Here is a 21,556-nt window from a genome sequence, read left to right on the forward strand (position 1 = left end):
TGCGAATATAATGGCGTCAGTAAATTAAGAAAATTAGAGAGCTGATTTTTTTGTTTGGGTTTTTTTTCTTTTTTTTTTTCTTCCTTTTTTCCTTTCTTACATTATTGCACAGAGACCTTTCATCACACGCTCTTCAGCTTTGCGCGTTTTCCTAAATGTGAAATAAGTGCTATGGATAAAATAAAAATGTAGAAAAGAAGAACAGCAGCATGATTTGTCAAAGTTAATCCCTATAATTTAGTAGGAAAAAAAACACCCTGCTATAAACAAAATATAAGTGCTCTTTATTCATTTAAAAAATAATGCTGACAGATGCAGAAATCTGTAAATTTATCTGAGTAGGGGGGTGCTGACCTCAAATAACAACAGGCCTAGAAATGATAGACTTCTGGCCTTGCAGATTTTGGTGAAGACCAGGACTTCAAGTGTAATCATCAACAAAGCTATTTACAGTAAAACTGACCTGAACTTCCAAGAGTGCCGTTTTTAGGACCTGGCCTTGCAAGTTTCTGACTCCCCAGGATGACTTCAGCTTCATCTGATGTTAGACATGAACAAGCACTGCAGGATCAGCTCCCAAAGGATCAGTTAAAGGCCCAACTGGATTTGAGATTAGTCTTACCTGGAGTACTCTATACAATAATTTACACATATACAGGTTGACAAGCTCCAGTCTGATCCACCATGTCTTTGTCCTCTACGCTGGATTTCTCAGACTGGCCAACTTCCATCCCGGAAGGTTTGGGATACCTGAATGGATAGCCGTTGTCATCGAAGAACCTTCGGAAAGTGAACTCATAGAAGGCATGCTCGGTGTGCTTGCTGTTGGAAGAAGCCAATGGATCCCACGTCCTGGTGCTGTCACCACTAGCATCGTTCCAAGGGCTTTCCTCTTCAACTGGATCAAAATTTGAAGTGTCCATTGGATGGCTGATCTTTGGAACATAGGGAGCAGGCTGCCTACGGATATCGGCAGAGAAGTCCATAGAGTGAAAGAAAGAATGGGCCTTAATATCATCTGCTCCATTTCTTCCAAGCCTGTCCTCAGCTGCACAGCACAACTTTGTGATGAGATCCGTTGCTTCAGGGCTTAGCTTGATCTGTGTGGGGATGTGCAGTGTGCTTTCCCAATTTATCACCTGAAGAGAGAATGGTATTAAACAACAACTAATCCTAGAAGCAGAAACCTTCTGATCCTTTTGTCAAGACTAACTGTAGAAAAGCATACACGAAACTAGTCCACTCACATCCTGTTCAATTATTTTAGAGGTTCAAGAACCCAACGATTAAATAGCATCAGCTGTTAAAATACTTCTTAAACAAATCAAGAAATGTCAGAGAACAAATAGAAGAAGCAATTACATTTTAAAAAAAGACAATTAGTTCATGGAATGACTTCCATGACGTTGCTTCATTCAGTCTCCAAATTGTAGGAAATTGGTTATGAGATATGTTCATTCTAATAAAAACTACTGACTGCTTAACATTGAAATTCTCACATTGCCATCTGACATTATAATTATTCTATCAGCTTACTCAAATCTGATATGCACACTAAATAATTGATATGGATGAGCCTGTGCTCCAGAAACCAAAATTATGCAGAAAAGGTTCATAAAACTAGCAACTATCTATGCAACTGGACAAGTCAGTTCTGGTTTGACAATCAGCATCTTCACTGATTGCAAAAGGTTTTGTCCCTGCATAGGACTATTTAAAATCAAGCTTTCATAACAACAGCTCTTTTCTCCAATACAAGAGGGATGTGTCTGTACGTGGTGGAGAAAAGATGGAAAAGGTTAAAATTTTGCTACCACAGGAATTCCACTTACCTTCAGTTGGGTTTCTGTGGGTGTAGGAGCCAGAAAAGGAGGCTGTCCCACTAACATCTCAAAGAGGATCACACCAACACTCCACCAGTCACAGAGCTGGGTGTATCCTGAAAGGCAAGTCAAAAGGTTGTCCTCCACCAGTCACAGAGAGTCTGCACAGAGCTACTATTTCCTCTTGCAATTGAAGATCAAAACTGCAACATCGACTTTTACTTTGCCTCAAACAAGTGACCCAAAACCAAAGGACTCCTGATCCAACTTCATCATAAAATGCTTCTTCCTGCTGGTATAAATTCTAGTGTTGTCAGTAAAGATCTCATACTGTTGTCTGGGAAGCATTCTCAATATATTTCATTCTCAATAACAGTAAGTGGGGAAACCACATAATTAGGAAGAATGAGCTATTTTTTGTGTTTGTTTGTTTGTTTTTCTTCACGACCCATCCAACAGTTCTACCACTTCACAGCATAAAGTGGCCCTCAAAGGACTCAGTGACGTACTTAATGACCAATGTCCCCCTCCAGGTTCAGTGGAGCTGACATTAGGGTTTTAGAAGCTGCTGAAAGACAAAGCCAGACTAGAGATAAAGATGACTTTGAGCAAGTTCTAAGCAGAGTAACAAGTTAAATCACTTAATTGTTCAGACAAACAAAGTAAGATACAGCTTTGAGATCTTCAAAAGGAATTGAACCCTGCATTCAATGAATTCTGTTACTAGAATTCTGTATTCTGTAGAATCTAACCTGAAATCTCTAGAAATGCAAAAGTGTAGAGATAAGCCTCAAGGTCAGGGTTGCAGACAACTCTGAACATCTAATCTGCTTACTATAGTTTAACATGTCTGTTTGTCATGAATAGTCACAGAGTATTGTTTACATTCCACAAGCACAGCTTTTAGGTGTAGTATGTCCAGGGTAACTTGGGTAAGACTTTATTTTGTTTCCTCAAGATTCTGACTGGGAATCTGAAGAATATGTATCCACAAGTTTTTATCAGCTATACTGCAGTGATCCATCTCAACAGGTGATTCTAAACAATCAGATGGCTACTTGCTGCTATTTGTAAACTCACTAGCGGTCACGGTCTACGAGTACAGATAACTGGCTTTAAACTTGAGAAACACCACTGCCAATGACATCTGACATGTTAGAGTCCCCATCAAAGGCCTCAGAGTGAAGAGATATGGAGACAGACAAAGCGCAATCACCTTTAATGTCAGCATTGTGAAGCTAATCAGCAGAGCATGCACAGAAATCTGTTCTCCTTAATCTGAGCGTCTATGGACTTCAGAATGACAAACTTCCACAGCAGCAAATTAAGGAGAAAAAAGAAAAAAGAAAAAAAAAAAAAAGAATTTCACAATATTGATGATTATTTAAACAGGAGATAAATAGACATTATCTACCTTTACGAAGCAGGACTTCAGGAGCAATGTAATTAGGGGTTCCGACTAATGAGTGGGCTAGACATCTCTGATGTTGCTTCTTAGCTCTTTGTTCCAATGTCTTCAGCCTATCTCCACATCTACAATTGGACACATCATCCCAAAGATCACTGGGCTCCATGCTGTCCTGTCTGATGTGACTCCCTTTCAAGTGGGAGAGAAAATTTACAGTTACAGACATAAAACACAACATGCAAAGAGAAAAGCATTTATCCAGATTTAGTTTGCCATCTTCTAACATCACTGAAGAACAGCACCTGAACTCTAAATCCAAGGCAATGTCTTCTGCCTCCTTTCCAATTGGCTTTCCATAAGCAGCAGAATGTCTCTGTCTCCACACAGGGAAGCATGCTCCCATCCATACAGGAGACAGAGAATATATTTAGATCAACTGTACCAATTGTTCGTGACCTTTTTGCTGACATATTCCAGTTCTCCTCGATGGCGTGCACAAGAGGTACCTGGATTAGTTTAATTCTTTCACTACCAACAGAGACCCTCCAAACAAATATGAACTGAAAAACTGCTGCCACTGCAGCATCCAGCCAAATTACTGTCAGGGATTTGAAGTGTTGGAAACAAAAGACTAGAAAGAGACAGACAGAATGAGTAAGACAAACCCATCGTAATTTCCTGACATTTCTGCCAAGAGGTAACTTTGTTTCAAGATAAGAAGTGCAAATAAAGGCTAGGAACACTAACCTTTCTGGTAGTATTTTGAATTGTGAGTCCACCTGAATCCCGTACACAGTCCGAAGTCGGTCAGTTTGATATGCCCATCGAGGTCGATCAGAATGTTGTCAGGCTTGATGTCTCTATGAATAAAACCCATTTTGTGCACGCTCTCAATAGCCAAAGTGAGCTCTGCAATATAAAATCTAGCAAGACGCTCTGGAAAGACCTCCATCCGAATCAGCAGACTCATCATATCCCCACCAGGGATGTAGTCCATTACAAAGTACAAGTTCTCTTTATCTTGGAAGGAATAATAGAGTTTAACCACCCACTCGTTGTCTGCCTCAGCAAGAATGTCCCTTTCTGCTTTGACATGAGCCACCTGGTTCCGGTTCAGTACATCCTTCTTACGCAGAGTTTTCATGGCATACAGGGCATGAGTATCCACTTTGCAGGCCAGGCATACTTCTCCAAAGGCACCAATGCCCAGTGTCTTGATCTTCACAAACATAGATTTGTCCATTTTGGCCCTTTTAAGCCTGTTGTAGTTGGACTCCTTCTGGTAGAGAATTTTCCTCATTTGTTCCTGTTCTGCTTCGCAAAGGCCTGCCTTTAAAAGGGAAAGCAAACCACGACAGCCAGTAAGATTATATTCATTGCAATAGAACAATAAACTAGCATTCCCAAAAAACATTTCTCAGAAAAAGTAATCTAGAACTAGATAAGATATTGAAAACAGTCAGCATCTGGTCTGTCAAGGTGTTTCATTTGCCATACCTTGCTACCTGAATCTAAGATTGCTACATGTTTCTCATTCTCCTGAACTACTATTGGTTATTGGGCAATACTGTCAGGGGAACAGAACAGAACAGATCTGATTGCAGGATTTGGTTTTTAACTCTCAGCTGTGCACTTCACCAATACACTCCACTACGTGTATGCACAGTGCAGCACAACTTAAACTGAGATGCAGAAGCCCATTGGTTCATTAATAGCTCCCCAGAGCAATTCACATGAAACCTTCCTACCTAGCACTTGTCTTTTTCATAGCAATTCAGAAACTATTTTTGACAAAGTATCTCGGGAACCCTCTTTCTCCAAAACCATTTTTCTTCCTCTGTCATACAGAGCCCCTGCTCTCACACTTGGCAGATCCCTATCTTCCAAAATATACGTATATAACCCTCAGCTCTGGCCTCCTCCCAGACACTGAGATCCAGGTCCTATTTCTCTTTTAAGGGTAATTTTTCCCTTTGAACCTGCACAGTAACAAAGCTGGCTTGTCCAGGCACCATCTGTCCCCACAGAGTCTTAAAGTAATTAAAAGTATTTTTACATGTAATTTCACATGGCTGAAGGTGAACATCTCCTGGAAAAGCAGAGAAGTACCCAGCTGGACTTTCCTCAGGCTTCAAGATAGAGCCTGCACAATTTTGCCTTCAGTGCTTGTCTGAGAATGCTGGCAGCCTTCACCAGCAGAAGCCCCTGGGCTGACTTCCAGGATCCTCTGAGAACTCCCTCTCCACAGCAGACCCCTTCCTTTTGAATAACCCAGATCTTGAACTAAGTGAAGCATTCTGAGAGGAAGATTAGTGAGTGATAGGAAGAGGCAATGGGGGCTGGAGATGAAGCTGACTGAGGAGCAGGCTAAAGATCCAAATACTGACCCACAAGGCTGCTGGTTTGACTGATTTTTTCCATTTCACACCTGCAGTCGAGGCCATTAAAGATAAAAAGTGGGCAGCTGGACTACACAGCAAATCCCCACAGCTTAAAAACAAAATCCATATGAATAAAGGATGAAGGAGGTAAAAAAAACCTCACAGAATAGGTAGGGTACCTCAATCCATAATAGAAGAAGCATTTATTGTTTTAATGCAAAACAATTAGTGTGTTGCATTCTTGGTTAATTCTGGAATAATGTGATATTCAGATGGCCAAAATCTCTTGAGTTTGTGGTGTGTTATTCCAGCCAGAGATGAGGTTGCTAGGGGAAGGAGCTGTTTTTGTTTATAGTTATCTCTGAGTTACAAAGTGAACAAAGGCTGAAGGGCCAGAACACAACTGATGCTGTTAGTTTCTTATTTCTTTAGAGACTGTTCCCCAGCTATCTCAATCTCAGGAAAATATTCACTAAATCCAAGCAGTGCAACACAACCTATAGCTGCACTGAGGACAAACTATGAACTGTCACTACAACACTGACCTTTTAAGAGATTTTTAGAAGCATTAAATGTAAAAAAAACCACCGGATTTTCTTGAGCAGAATCACAGAATTGCAGGGGTTGGAAGGGACCTCAAGAGACCACTGAGGCCAACCCCCCTGCTAAAGCAGGCTCCCTACAATAGGAACACAAGTAAGCATCCAGACAGGTCTTCAATATCTCCATTGAAGGAGGGCAGTGTGAGTATCAAATTAATTGACTTTAGACAGTTCTAGGGAAGATCAGGTAAGTTATTATCCATTATGCATTAATAACAGCTTTTCTTAGAGTTTATCCTTAAATACAAAAGTAGACTAGTCATATTCTAGCTAATCACGCCTGAAGGGAAAAAAATCAAAAACTTTTCCACATGTAAAAATTAAAAACAGAACTGCCAGAGCAATCATCAGAACTTGGCAGCTTGCTTCAGAAAGCCCTGTCAGTGAGTCAGTTTAGTTTGAGTGCTACTATGAGATGTGAATGAAGCTCTCAAAGTGCACCTCACCGAGACCTGCTTCTAGAACAAGTTCCAGCAAAATTCCCAAGATCATTTCAGCTGACCAAGAGATGATTACTTGCATGGTATTATTACTAACGTATGTTCAAGAGACAACTTTCAGTCAGGTATTATATGTTCAAGGGAAAATATAGCATAGTAAACCTATAGCCAAGTTAAACTGTGGCTCTGGTGAATAAGCAGTCACTACCAGGAACAGGCAGGAAGAACTGGAGCAAAGAGAAAACCTTTCTCAGATTTTTTCAAGGGCTGTAATTGTCAGTGTTACCATGGTCTCAAACCTGGCTGAGTCCTCTCCTATGCGAGCTCAACACTCTCCTACTAGGAGTGTCTCTGTTTTATTTTCTTGTGAGGACAGACTACTTCTCTCAGCTTTTTCAACAGTCTCCCTGATCTGCACCCAGGCCTCCAAGTGAAAACAGTCCGGAACAAGGAGTGTTGAATATCTATTATCACTTCCCAGAGAACTCTCCTTTATACATTTTTTGAGTGATTTAAAATAGTAATAATTAATTGACCCTATTTATTGTATATATACATAAAAATTACTTTAGCCATTTCTTGCTCCAATTGTAATCTTCTGTTAATTTTCTGCTGGTAGGTCTTTATGACATTTTCTACGTGTTGCTCCATGTAGAACTTGAAAGCAAATGGTGAGTAGCTCTTTATTCGGGATTCTCGCTTTTCCTCATCTTTGCCATTTTTTCGCACAGGCACTGGAGATGTCTGGATCTGCTTTTTATCCTTGCTTGGCTTTTCAGCTTTAGTGTTCTTGCTGTTTTTGTCGTTTCTCTCACTGTTCTCCTCAGCCTTATTGCACGTCGCACTGGGGACTACACGGAGGGTCTGCTCCACACCCATGCATAAGCAATTGATATCAAACTGCTCGGAGCTGCCGGGAATTAACAAATGCTTGGGATACGGTGGTGGTGGACACCGCAGCTCCTGGTTACCATAATCCACATCTAATTGATAGGCGTTGGCCGCTCCAACAGCTGGAACGTGCTGTTCAATGATCTCTAGTCCATCCACGGCCGGCGCCTGGGCAGGTAACCAACTAGGATGGGAAGGTCCCACTGCAGTCTGAGGCTCGGGTCTCATCACTCGCATGCTCTTCACTGGCTGGAGAATATGAGCAGATGTGACCGCTGTGATTGTATTTGGAGATGTAATTGAAGGATCGGGTTTTCCTGGAGGAACCTGTCTCATAGACACGGTCACTTGTGGTTGTTGCTGATGGTTGTTAAAGGAGTTTGTTCTGCTTGGCACCGAGGCATCAGGTCTGAAGGACACGTGTTGCCGTGGAGATGATTCTATTCCTGGGTTTTGTAAAGAATCTCGCCGTGAAGGCGCTGCTGCCTGCCACTGCTGAACTTGAGGATTATTCATGTCATAGAGGTCCATGTTCAGACTATTTCTAGATGGAGTTAATAGATTTTGTGGTGGGCTGTCTGCAAAATCATTACCAAACGCTGGACCTCTGGATATCACGTGCATTTGATGGGAGGGAGGACTTGTCTGTTTGTGATGAGAATGTGACATATACAGGCTTGCCGGTGCCTGCTGAAATGCATGACTGGTGTTATTTTGAACAACTGCCCCTTTATTTGGGAGATTGGCATAACCTCCCTCCTGCTGCATCTTGTTTTGAAAGGATGGACTCCTCTGAACACCATATCCCATGGGCTCCCCCTGCACCATCATGTGCTGCCTACTGTAATGCTGGCTGTTGGAGCCATGGGAGGCCTGCAGCTGCAAGGCTGGGCTGCTGTGATTAGACACGGGATAATTAATCACAGAAGACTCAATATTTGCAGGGTATGTTTTCTGCTGATGGCTTGTTGGAGTGCTGTGAGTGCCTACGCCAGAGGGTCGCTGTACAGGCGCATTCATAGCAGCAGACTGTGAAGCAGAGATTAAATAGTCCATGTATGGCCGTGGAACTTCAGTTAGCATATTTGCACCTTCTGCTGCAAAGCCTGTCCCTTCATAGGCTGCATTACTGATCTGATGGTAGGATGGAAAAGATTCACTCGATCCTTCGAAGCTTGGCCTGCGAGTTACGTTATTTGGCACAATACCCTTTCCTTTATAAAAAGAACACAGAAAAACATTAGGAAACAATTCAGGTGAAGCAATTACTTTGCATTACTCATCCACCTATCCATACACATGCACACAGCCTAGGGATTATGTGTTACAAAAAAAACCCTACCTCCCAAAACCTAAATTAAGCACTCTCAGCAATCAAAGTGATAGGTGCCAAGTATTACCACCAATAACAAGCTACTGGCTCACAACACTGATCATGCCAGGAATCATCAGGGAGTTCTACTAAATAATCAGAATAGAAGCACAAATTCCTTTACTGTGAAGTCATCAGATTACACTTCAGCCCGGTTTTTAAAGCTGGACCAGCTTTTACATTGCTGGTCGTTGCCCACAGACAGGAGGAAGCTACAGAGCAGAGGGGTATGTGCAGCACAAACAGGGACAAAAGCTCCCTGAAGCACTGTCAGTACTACTTGAAATCCACATTGCTTTAAGCTACCAGGTAATCAGCCCGCTTCCTTCTCTACAGTGAGCTCATTGCTCATGCTGGGGATCTGTTTGCATCTCTCTGTTCCACAATGCTCCTCAAACATCCTTGTTTTCTACTCCATTTACAACAAAGGTGTAACGCAGCTTATCCTATCTTCTTTCCAATGTGTCGGGCAAAGAACATCCCCTTAAATCACTCATTTTCCTGCTGTTCAGTGTGTCAACATGCTAATCTCAGCTTGAAGGACTGCAGAGACAAAATGCCAGCATTCCTGTGCTGGAAGTGTTAATAGCACTTTTCATCAGTTCTCTCATCCATGGACAAACTGTGGGTGCAGAAAAAGATAGAGAGATACTCTGAGCTGGCTTTTTGTTCCCGCTCTGGCTCTTTAGCTTTCACAAATTGTAGGACTTGGCCTATGTATACTTGAACAATTTCCTTTTAAAATCTTGATTTCACAAGGTCTGCAAGTGCAGTTGCACTGCATTAAGTCCAACAGGCTGGACTGCTGGATTGCAAGCTTATTTGCCTTACAGCATATCTCAGCTGGGCCAGGTGCATCACCCTTATGCACTGCTGTGAACTCCTCACCTGCATACACACAAACTCATAAGGACATGCAGAACATTAAGCAAGGCCTATGCATCATTTCTGCACACTGAAGAGGCTGTGCCCATACTAAATGACGCATCATAAACAATGCAATGTTTTGAAATGAAATGAAGTTGGACAAATTATCAACCTTCTTTCAAGTGTCATCTATTATCAGCAGCAGTTTTTCCTGCGATAACATAAGGGCACACTTCCAAGGCTGTACTTACAGCTACTCCCTGGAAGCTGATCTGCCAGAACACAAGGAGATGCACTGATAAGGCTGTGGCAATCCAAATAATCCTAAGAAGTGGCTGCTCTGGGCTGGATGTGGGAGGCAGCCACATGACCCTTTTGTCATCTCTGTCATCAGGAATCACTTGCAGCCTCAGGGACAAACTGACTTTGTTTTCTCATAGGCCACTGAGGAAAGCAGCAGCAATAACTGTCCTCTTATGGGACATATTCTTCAACTGCATAAAGAATCTTGCTAATGTAAGGAGAGGTATGAACTCCACCTCTGAAATTTGTAAACCAGTAAGTCTGTTCTGGTCTGTCTAAGGAATATTTGGAACTGTAAAGATACCAAATATACTGGTTGCTGTTGATTTTTTTTCCCCTGCACATTCCCAGCCAAAAAGGTTACAACCATCTCTTGCCTGTGAAGTGTTCTAAGTGTATTCTGTAAGATTCATTAACTGTACTCATGGCATCAACTCTTTTAACATATAGTCTCTGTCCAAAAGAAACATCTTTTAATTTTTAAGTCTTGATGGTATGCTAAAACTCATTAGCTCTATTATTAAAGTAGAACTAAAATGAGTAATGTGAAAAATCTATTTCCATATACCAATACAAGAAATTCAGAACTGTGAGTTTTACATTCCTGAATTGCAAATGGAAAGTTCCCAGGTAGCATTACATGCTCCCCAGTCATCTGCAGAGACCTGTGCTATCCTAGCACAAACAATGCAACATCAAACAGATCAGTATGGTTCTGTTGCACTGTAAGCAAGCAAACATTATTTGCATGATATTTAAGTTTTGCTTTCTATGTACCTAAAAGTAAAGGGAGATCTGCTCAAAAGGTGAAGGACTCAAAACATCTGCATGTATTAGAACGTTAAGAAAGCAAAACCAACAATGGAGTCATTAAAGCTTTTTTCCTGGAAAGACTTTTTAACCCTTTTAGAAGAGACGTATGTTATTTTTGACGTTTGCTGGTCAGGCACACGCAGGGCCCAAATCCTCTCATTTAGTTTATATGGGACAGAGCTGAAGCAGACTAGCAGGGATGAGTGAAAAGCCACCCTAGCCTGAGCTATTTCTGCAGTCTACTCACAAGGATGCCGACATGAATGACTTCCTGGGAAGTGAGATTCACAGCTCCACGGCCATTATCTATGTGCAAGCTTTTACCCCGTGGTAGACTCAAGATGATTGAGATGACTTGCACTGAAGGACAGACAGCTTTGTGTTTAGGAAGGAGCAGTAGGAATGTGCATGCAGATGGCTGCTGTGAAGCAGGTGAGCTATGCTCACCTTGCAGCCCAGCTGAGCATAACCATCATCTGCAACAGCAACAGGTTTACTCAAAACCTAGTTTATTGCAAGAAAGAACAGTTTAAAGAAAACTTCGTGCTTACCTGGTGAGGTCTGCTTAATTACACGTACTATCTGCTCATTTCTAGGATCCAAGTAGCCCATCTTACTGATGTATTCCAGAGCTGCTTCAATACTTCTGCTACCTGTCTGCTTCAGCGCCCGCACGGCCATTTCCTGTGTAAAGCAAATACAAACTGAATCACTCCAAGACGAAGCCCAAGCATTTTACTGCAAGCTAGAAAGCAGTCTTAAACTTACAGAAACTTTTTGTAATTGACACCTGGTAACAGCTGTCTGAAGCCAAACGGACTCACATTTTGAAAACACTTGCTTACCCTGTACAATTTAAAAATTAAAAGAACCCACCAATTTCAACCTACCCAAGTTCTAGATCTGGAAAAGTCAGCACAGTTTGACTTAGTGTGAGACAGAAGGAAATACTTGGCTTTTGGTAGTTGAAAGCACGTCTCTCTAACGCGCCAGCATCTCTCTATACAGTGAGTGCAATTCTGAACTTCCCCAAACACCACAAGAGTTAAGTAGGCAGGGACTGATCTGTGCTGGGCAAATCCTGGCCCCACTGGAGGCAATGGTCTTTGCAGTACTGCTCACTATCTATGTGGTAAAATACTAGCACATTAAGCTGTATTTCACATTATTGGCCTTTCTATCTGCATTTCAGTGGGCACACATTACTTTCAGTCTGAAAAATTAGTATGGGTGCCAGGCATAAAAATGAAACTGCGCAGAAGTAAATACTCCAGTTGAACTACTCCATCATAATCACTGTTAGTGTCCCTTGCTCTACAGCCAGGAAACCACTCTCCCGGTGTTTGTTTATACACTTACTTATGGCTCAGGTATATACAAAAGATTTCAACAGTGACTCTCCTCTGACTGCAAAGTAAAATTTGCAAATCCTTACATAGCTGCAAGGTATTTTCTGAAATGATGGAGAAAGTGAAATCCAGCATGAATTCATAGCATTGAACTTCAGCCATCAAAAAGTCAGATTAACTGTCTAAAGTAGTTGCCGAGAACTTCCAGGTACTTCCATAATTACTTCCAGAAGGCAATTCATAAGACAGAAACAACAGGAGATAAACTCATCTTTGGCGACAGACGATTAGAAGACTAATTTAAACCAGATAGTTAGCTCTTAGATAGCAGAATTTGCATGAAATAAATGTTATTGTCAAGGAATTGTCAGCAGAGCTTGCTACCTTGCCACCCTATTGCCATTTTAGGGGGCTTGTCTTTAGCATCTTTATTGATGACCTGGATGAAGGGACTGAGTGAACCCTCCGTATGTTTGCAGATGACACCAAGTTGGCAGGAAGTGTTGATCTGTCTGGAGGTAGGAAGGCCCTACAGAGGATCTGGACAGGCTGGATTGTTGGTCTGCGGCTAACAGAATGAGGTTCAACAAGAGCAAGTGCTGCGTCCTGCGCTTTGGCCACAGCAACTCCAGGCAATGTTAGAGGTTTGGGGTAGAATGGCTGGAAGACTGTGTTGAGGAAAGGGACCTGGAGGGTGTTGGTTGACTCTTGACTGAACATGAGCCAACAGTGTGACCAGGTGGCCAAGAAGGCCAACAGCATCCAGGCTTTTATCAGCAATAGTGCAGCCAGCAGGAGCAGGGAGGGGATCATCCCTCTGTACTCAGCTCTGGTGAGGCTGCACCTTGAGTACTGTGTTCAGTTTTGGACCCTTACTACAAGACAGACATCGAGGCCTTGGAGTGTGTCCAGCGAAGGGCAACAGAACTGTGAGGGGTTTGGAGTACAAATCCGGTGGGAAGCGGATGAGGGACATGGTTTAGTGGGGAAATACTGGTGGTAGGTGGATGGCTGGACAAGATGATCTTGAAGGTCTTTTCTAATCTTGGTGTTTCTATGGTTCTATGATTCTGCCATTGAGACCTGCCCATAGGCACTAAATCAGATGGAATTTGGCTTGCTGGCTGCAGATGTGCTGGCTGTGTTGGTGCAGCATGGCAAACACCCAGCTCTCCCACAGGGCAAGGCAATGTGTCAGATTGCAGGCAGGTAGCCCCAGCCCATGTGCCCCTTTCCACATCACCTGGAGCAAAGAGCTTTGCTTGGCTCAACTGCAAGTGCGTGTTACATTCACACTCACTGTTTACCTAGCAATGGAGGATGGTCTCAGATGACACTTAGCACAAAGCTACATGCTGGCACTTGGCATTTAATTTCACTTAGCTCAGTCTCCTGCTACTCCCCCCAGAATGGAAGTATTTTCTCCATTACTCAGAGGTTCTGCTGGGGGAATAGCTATAGCAAGTTTGAATATTTTTCATACAATTTATGAGTCATAAATCATAGAAAGGCAGTAGTGGGTTTCACATTTCCTATAGCTGAAATATTTCACTGGCATCAACACATTACTAAGTGCAATTTTAAAACAACAAAACTATTATGCATGAAGGAAAGAATTTCCCACAATGTTTTTTTCCCCTTTCTTTTTTCTTTTTCTGGATACATTTCTGAAGCATTAGCAAATTCGTATCTCAGTGCTCAGTAGTCTCACCATCAAGGGGCTCTGGCTGCTCACACACCGCCCTCTGACACTGGCTGGATCTGACCTTAGACACAAGACTTCAATTTCCCCAAAATCAAATGTGCTCAATACACAACAAGGTCTCCGAGCTGGATCTTGAGCTTTTTTGATTTTGTCTGCTATGGAGGATCAAGAGAACAAACATATGGTAAACAATTACCTTAACCATTAATAAAAGTCTACGTAACGCACTTCTCCCCATCTTAAATGTGATAAACAGAATTTAGAGAAGTTAAAGAACGTGGCCTTTTATCACCACCGTGATATCTCAAAAAACAAACCTTCCCTCCTATACTTGCACTACAGTTCTCATCTTTTGCCATTGCCACTGTCAGAGAACTAGCACCATTAAAATGATAACAGTTTGCTCACAGCTGTGTGTTCTACCTTTAGCAGGAATAACAGGGGATTCATATTTAAATCAATGGGAATAATGGGAGGGAAAAGCCCCGAACATTTCAGAACAGACTGTATGTTAACCTGGAAGAGTCAGCAAGAGCTTTGACTGGTGGATGTGTCAATGACAATCGCACCCTTGCAGCCCACTGTGTGAAAGCAGCCTGGTACCAGCTCTCCGCCTCTCATCTTCATGAGTCAGCTCCTGCTCTCAGAAGGGTTTCCTCAACACTGACCCTGTCTGCTCAGCATTTATATCGCTGCTGGAAAAATGTAAGGTTTCTTGTGGTTCAAAAGAACACCTGTATTCCCCAAATCCCATAGCTTTGGCCTTTTCCCCCACAGATACCATGAGACACACACAACCTCTGTTCATGAGGTCAGTTCCCAGAAGGCTTGCATCATCTCTAAGCACACAGGGGCCCAACAAACAAAAAATAAAGATTTCATGTAGAAAAGGAGAGGAAGCAGTGCAGAAAATGAATTAAATAGCACCAATAACTGCAATTATGGGAGGCTGGAGGTTGGGGATAGAGGTTGAAGTCAGATGGAAGGTGTTTGTAAGAAGGAGCAGAATGGGCTCAGGAAGGAGAGGAATCAATGCCGCAAGTTTGCAGACCGATACTGGAAACAACAGAAAGGCTGGCAAACAATGTGACAGACACTGGGCAGGGAGAAATGTGCACAGCTACACTGACACTACACTGACACAGCCAGAGCTGTCCCAGTGATATCACTGCAAGGTAAGTACATTTTAGAAACAGTAGGAAGAGAAGACCAGAAATGAGACATGAAAAAAAAAATCCATTTGGAACAGTATCGAATGCCAAAACATTCAAATAGGCACAGGACCAAATCCAACTCCCACTGAAGTCAACAAAGTTTTCCATTAACTGCAAGGTACACTGCTCTCTGTTTCTGCTCGTTTCCCTTTCAGCACGCCAAGTGCTGTCAGTTGCAGCAGTGCTGAGAAACCCAGCCCCTGGCTTCATTCTGCACACCCTGCAGCCAGCTGTCAGGGTCCAAGCACAAACACGAGCCCTGGCAGCGTGCGCCCAAATCACCAGGGAACAGAGCAGTCCCGGCCCCAGCTCATTCTTTGCATTCTGTGTATTCCCCTTGGAGCATTCAAACATGTCTCTGTGCAAGCCTTCACGCACCTTTTTGCCTCTAGACACTGCTGCTGGTGAGAAGAAGAAAGAATAGCTACAAAAGGAAAACGCACTGTTACAAACAACTAATAACTTCATAATTAATGTTACAACTGCGATATTAAAATGAGGTTTCAGTGGTTAGTTGTGGTTCAGGACAGACCTAATGGAAAACTAGCGTCAGGCCAAGAACCACAAAGTTACCAATGTAGTCTTTGTGGACTGGGGCAGCTCTGCAAAATTCCGTATTTGTGGGCTGAGAGAAAAATGGGAGAGGGGCTGCTTCTCAGCTAGAGCCTCCAGCAGCCACCCAAACCAGAGAGCTGCGTGCCAGTGTGCTCAGCAATTTCCCCATTTCTGTGTCCACAGAAAGCAGCTTGCCAAGCCGCTTCAGGATGTTGTTAGAAGGAAAGGCACCTTTCAGCTCGGATGCTCAACAGGGAAAATCCTTGTTTAATGGTAAACAGATATTTGGAAATGTGCACAAAGAGGCTGCACCTCTCTGTGCTCCACAGACAATGTGAAAGGCTTCCCCTGCTTTACCCTCCTGCCTGGCCTCGCTCACCAGCACTGGCAGCGGCGAGCGTTCTTGCTCTAGTACAGAGTAGTCCAGCAACATTTTTCATTCAGAAGGCTCCCAGTTGCCAAGATGTATTTATCATCCAAGTGAAGATTGCACAATAAGTAAGACCTTTTCCCAAGAACATTGTGTCTGAAGGAGACAATAGGTCCTCCAAAATTTGGCAAGGGCAATTAATTGCTAACAACAGCTAAAAATTAATTACCCACTTTCCATTCACAATGGAGGATGGGCAACAGATGCAGGAAACAGATACAGGTTCCCTCCGGAAGGCAGAAAAATCAGACTCATGCCAAAAGGCATGCTCCAGAATTGATTAGGAACCTTTCGGAGACAGTCCACCACTGTAAGAAATTTCATTCATGATTTGAAACGTGCGAAAACTAAGAAATTCAGGAAATAACGCGTACAATACGCTCTGATGGAATTACTGCAGCTCTACAGAGCAGAGAACTGTATTTTTTTAACACTCCTTATCTGCAAATGCTCTCCATTTGGACGCTTCATCCAACTCTGTACTCTGCTTTGGCTTTACCTGATTTCAGGTTGCTGGCAGCAGGGCCTTCATCTTGCCCACAGATTCCCATGCTTGATTAAAACCCTAATTGAAACATTCTAGACATGTAACTAAAGATCTATCCTGAGAATTACTAGAGATCTTCAGTTTAGGATATCAAAATAGCAGGAGAACAACAGCACAGGCAAAAAAAGACCTGTTGAGTGCCTACTTGTCTGACATGGGATTACTTAGCCTCTTCATAATCCACGCAATCCATTCAGAAAACAAGGGGAATCTACTCCAATGCCAGCCAAGATTTTTCTGCCTCCATCAGTCCATTAGGAAGCTCTTCACAGTTACCGTGCTTTGCTGGCTGTACACCTTCCTCTTATTTTCAGCTTCAATTTCACATGGCAGGTTAATCCCCCCTATCTTTAATTTCGATTATCTTTAAACTTCAAAAGCTCTGCTGTTATCTATTGGGAATGAACCTCCTCTCATCCCAAGGGTTGCAGGTTGGCCTCCTGGGTTAAACAAACCACATTCCTTTGGTTTTCTCTTGCAAAAACAGGCTCTCTGCTCTCTTCTTCACTGCAGTAGCTCTTCTCTGTATCAAGGAAGATCAGACTGGAATAAGGTTTTTGATAAGAGCTGCACACACCACTCTGAGTAAGATGCAGATGGTGCAGATGATGTTACTTTGGAAGCAAAGTCATTCATTTTCTTTGTTGACTTCAGCAGAGGCAGTTTGAGTTTGAGGCTTTACTCCTGGCTTTCAGTCCTTGCTTGGAGACTCTGCTCTTTGTGTTCTCCAGTTTATGCCCGCTTCAAGCAGTACTTCAACCCTTAAGGTCATCCATTACTTTGGTAGGCCACTCCAGCCCTGCTCTGTACCTACTGTATGTTCTCAATTTGTACTGTCAGAATGTTTTTTGTTTTTTGTTTAATCAGACTTTGTAACAGAAAAAGTATAAAGAACAGACAACCTAGGGTACATAAAGTACTGAGGGCTGGACAAAAATATGGGCAGGTGGTGAAAAACAAGACTCACTAAATTAAATCAAATCAACACGTGAAAAAAGTCTGAGCAGTAAGTTAATAATGGGGTTTTACAGGTAAGGAACAACTTTAACAAGAAAGTTTTAAAATAACATTTCTTTTTATTTGAAGAACTAACAAAGGGAGTGTGCCCAAAAAACAGAGGGAGAATTTAGGAAATGATACAAGCTTCTGGTCAGCATCCTATCAGAAGAAAAAAAATAGAAATAAAATTACTACGACATTCACCACCACCTCACTGCTCATGCTTCTCTAACTTTCTAGTCTTGATTCAGACGGTCACCTGCAGGCTCCTTAAATAACCTGTGTTTGCACAGCTGCCAGCAGAACAGTAGAACTGTTCTTGTTTCTTTTGTGGCACTATGATAATTTAAGATTACATAGAAGTAAGGAAACAAGCTCAAATGGTTCAACTTGCAGCAGTAGGCACAAAAGCTGTTGGAATGCTCGTGTGTCACTGCTCCTGGGTCCCAGGACAGAAATCTTCATACTGCTACCATACAAACCAACCTGTGAGACTGCCTTCATCCTTGAAGCCACAGGACATAGCACGTTTACTCTAGCTAATAGACAGAATGCATGTGGTTGCATGTTAAGCACTCTGAAAAGAAGGTGGTAACAGGAAGGCTTGCAGGAAACTGAGAGGCGCTACCCTCAGAAACAAACCCGCAAGTCACACAAGCTGCCCAGAAGAAATGTCTAAAAACAGGCAAGGAAAGAGTGATCACAGCATTAACAGTAATGAAAAGGGAGTGAGAATAATCAAAAGCTATCACGAATGCCACTTGTTTTGGGATCTTTATGGTGAGTAGGCTGGAACAGAGCCTGCTCTGACCTAAGAGCCTGCTCAGAGAACAGAGCTGCTGTGACCCAAGCAGGAGGTGGGGAGAGCAGAGGGCAGCAGTGAACAGCTGGCCCCTTGGCACATGCAGCTTGGCTTTGGACCTGAAGGGCATGGCAGTGCCTGTTCTCCTTCCTGTTTCAGCCAAAAACACACCTGTGCTGGGAGAAATCTCACTTCCCTTAGGCATCCAGTAGAACAAGAGACACTGACAGCACCCACAGAGGAGCTGTCATGCTCATATATTTACCGACACGCTTTCCTGGAGGCATCTGTCCTATGCCAGCTTAGTGAGGAGCACGGGTTCAAGCTCTGCCAACAGTGACAGGCAACAAGAACATCTCCACAAGCGCAGGAAGGCCCAATCCTAGAAAACATGCCTTGCTGCAGGTCACACAGAGAACTGAGAGGTGCAGTAGGACAGGATCACCTCCATGCTAAATTCACAAGCCAGACTTGCATTAATGGCAAGAAGAAGCACATATTTGTATGTTTTCACTGTGCTACAGATCTCATCTTCTATCTACACCAAGTCCTTTCTGTGATGACACCCACAGCCTTCCACACAGTGCTGAGCCCTACGCAGACACAAGGGAAGAATCCTATTCTGAAAGAGATTTCTGATTTAAAGCAGAGCAAACAATTGTATATGCAGCCATAGCTGTTCCTCATTATTCTGAGTCTGCTCACTGGAGAGCTATTCCAACTATTCAGAGCTCAGGCTAACCAAATGACCCATGACCGATTCATCAACAGAAAGTTCTTTAAATCTCTCTTTACTCAGCGCTGGAGCAGAAGCATCTCAAATCAGAAGCATTATTATGTGTTAAATCAGAAATCCTGTACTCAGAATAAGATATGTTACATAAATAGCACTTCACAAATTATTGCATTGTCAGGTTTGTATCATAGAGCAGGATGGAAGACCGTACTTGCTTCACACACACACACCTCACAGCACCTTTCCTAAGCTGTCATTTCACTTCCTCAAAATGACACCACTTTGAGGCAAGAACAGGGAACTGGTCAGGGCCTGCAGCAGGTTCCCAGCTCCAGATCTCTCCTGTCCTTCCCAGCTGCAGCCTCTGAGCTGACTGCTGCCCCATCCCACAGCTCTCAGCCATACACCTGCAAGGCTTTCGAGTTCCTCTGGCTGACAGGAGCCACATCAACCCACGGTCCCTCAGGTTCAGTATTGAAGAAGTAACACAACACCTTAGAATAGCTATAGAATTCTGAAGAAAAGAAATGGAAAGCAACTAGAAAATAAATTTAAAATTGATGTAAACACACAAGTTGTCCCTAGCCATGAAGCGTCACATATCCCAAACTATACCATGAAAAATCCACCCGGTTCCTGTTCCCATTTCTGAACAGAAAGAGGTGCCAGCACAAACTCCAGCCTGTTTCAGCACCAAATCCAGCGCTGGGCGAGCTCTGAGGTTCCCATCTAGCACTTGAGGAACAAGCAACCCACTGACTCCTCATGAAAGAGTCAACCACCAAATCTTTTGTGCAGGGCAGAGAAGCAGGCAGCTTGTTGCCAGCCTCATTTTGACTGATGTTGCTACAGCTTTCAACACAGCTCTTCCCAACCCCAACTTCCATTTCCTTTCTTTGAGGAGGAAAACAGGTGAGCTGACACAAGAGAAACCTTCAGAGTCCTTCAACAGCAGCACTGTGGGAACTGCCAGGCTGTATCACCAGTCATTAGCAGAAAAAATTAGCCATTGAAGTCTTATAATGAGGAGGAAAACAAACAGTGCAAGAATCTTCAAGTGCTCTTTTGCCATTTGAGCCCCTCCTTTCGATTCATCTGTTTTATAACATATACCAGCAGTGTGCCCAGGTGGCCAAGATGGCTAATGGCATCCTGGCTTGTGTAAGAAACAGTGCAGCCAGCAGGAGCAGGGAGGGGATCGTCCCTCTGTACTCAGCTCTGGTCTCAAGAGTGTACTGTATTCAGTTTTGGCCTCTCAATACAAGAATGACGTTGAGGCCTTGGAGCATGTGCAGAGAAGGGCAACGGAGCTGAGAAGGGTCTGGAGCATAAGGCTCCATGGAGCAAGTAAGGGAACTGGGATTGTTCAGTCCAGGGAAGGCTGAGGAGAGACTTACTGCTCTCTGCAACTGCCTGAAAGAAGGCTGTGGCAAGGTGGGCATAGGCCTCTTCTCCCAGGTAATAGCAATAGGAAGAGAGGTAAAATGGCCTTAAGTTGCACCAGGGGAGGTTCACATTTGATAGTAGGAATAATTGTTTCTCCAAAATAGTGGTGAGGCACTGGCACAGGCTGCCCAGGGAGGTGGTGGAGACACCATTCCTCGAGCTGTTTAAGAAACATGAGAATGTGGTTCTGAGGAATGCGGTTAGTGAGCATGATGGGATGGGTGGACAGTTGGACTTGATAATCTTAGGGGACTTTTTCAACCTAAATGATTCTATTATTCTATGTGTTAAAACAGTAGTTGCAGCAAAAGCAGCATCATGCTGTGCCAGAACCAGCTGCTATTTAAAAAGGGTTGTATAAACCCTTTTCAGTTAACACCAATCTCTTGGAAACATCTTTGTTCAGGTTCTCCCTCCCAGGCAGGCTGCCTGGCAAGCAGGCCCACTTGCTTCAGGAAGGGCAGGCCGTCCCTGCTCCCTCCAGAGCCGCCCATCACGTTCTGAGCAGTCAGAACACCACCACGACTCCTTCCAGCAGCTCCCACATCCTTCTGAGACAGCAGGTTTTTTACCCAATCAGGGCAAGTAAATCAAGCTGGATAGAATAGCAGTTCAGTGAAGGCTTCATGATGAGCTTATTCCCCTTCATTAGCAGCAAGTGATGTGTTTGCTAATTTTATTGCTCATGTTAGCCCAAAATGCATTTGGCTGGCACTCCATTTACGGTGATGCTATTTGTATATGAAAGCATTTCTTTTCAGTGGCCACAGACACTAAAGTGAGTGGTTCTCATGGCCCTTCTACTATGGATACATCTTCAGTTATGTGTAAAGGATTTTTACAAATATTCACAGAGCTTGCAAATGATTCCTT

The 21,556-nt window shown here is 43.2% G+C and overlaps 1 protein-coding gene across 1 annotated transcript in view; it reads right to left on the reverse strand.

Moving 5' to 3' along the window:
- Positions 1 to 263: 263 nt before the first annotated feature.
- Positions 264 to 21,556, reverse strand: part of LATS2 (large tumor suppressor kinase 2) — a 46,312-nt gene continuing 25,019 nt past the window's right edge. Inside the window, exons 3-8 of the mRNA XM_052671145.1 lie at positions 11,452 to 11,584; positions 7,222 to 8,759; positions 3,979 to 4,561; positions 3,238 to 3,420; positions 1,833 to 1,939; positions 264 to 1,139 (exon numbers count right to left, since the gene is read on the reverse strand). Of these exons, the coding sequence (XP_052527105.1) occupies positions 645 to 1,139; positions 1,833 to 1,939; positions 3,238 to 3,420; positions 3,979 to 4,561; positions 7,222 to 8,759; positions 11,452 to 11,584 (3,039 nt within the window). The 3' untranslated portion in view covers positions 264 to 644. The remainder of the gene's footprint in view (positions 1,140 to 1,832; positions 1,940 to 3,237; positions 3,421 to 3,978; positions 4,562 to 7,221; positions 8,760 to 11,451; positions 11,585 to 21,556) is intronic.

This window comes from Tympanuchus pallidicinctus, unplaced genomic scaffold (genome assembly GCF_026119805.1).
Source record: "Tympanuchus pallidicinctus isolate F22 unplaced genomic scaffold, pur_lepc_1.0 scaffold11, whole genome shotgun sequence".
Lineage (NCBI taxonomy): Eukaryota > Metazoa > Chordata > Aves > Galliformes > Phasianidae > Tympanuchus > Tympanuchus pallidicinctus.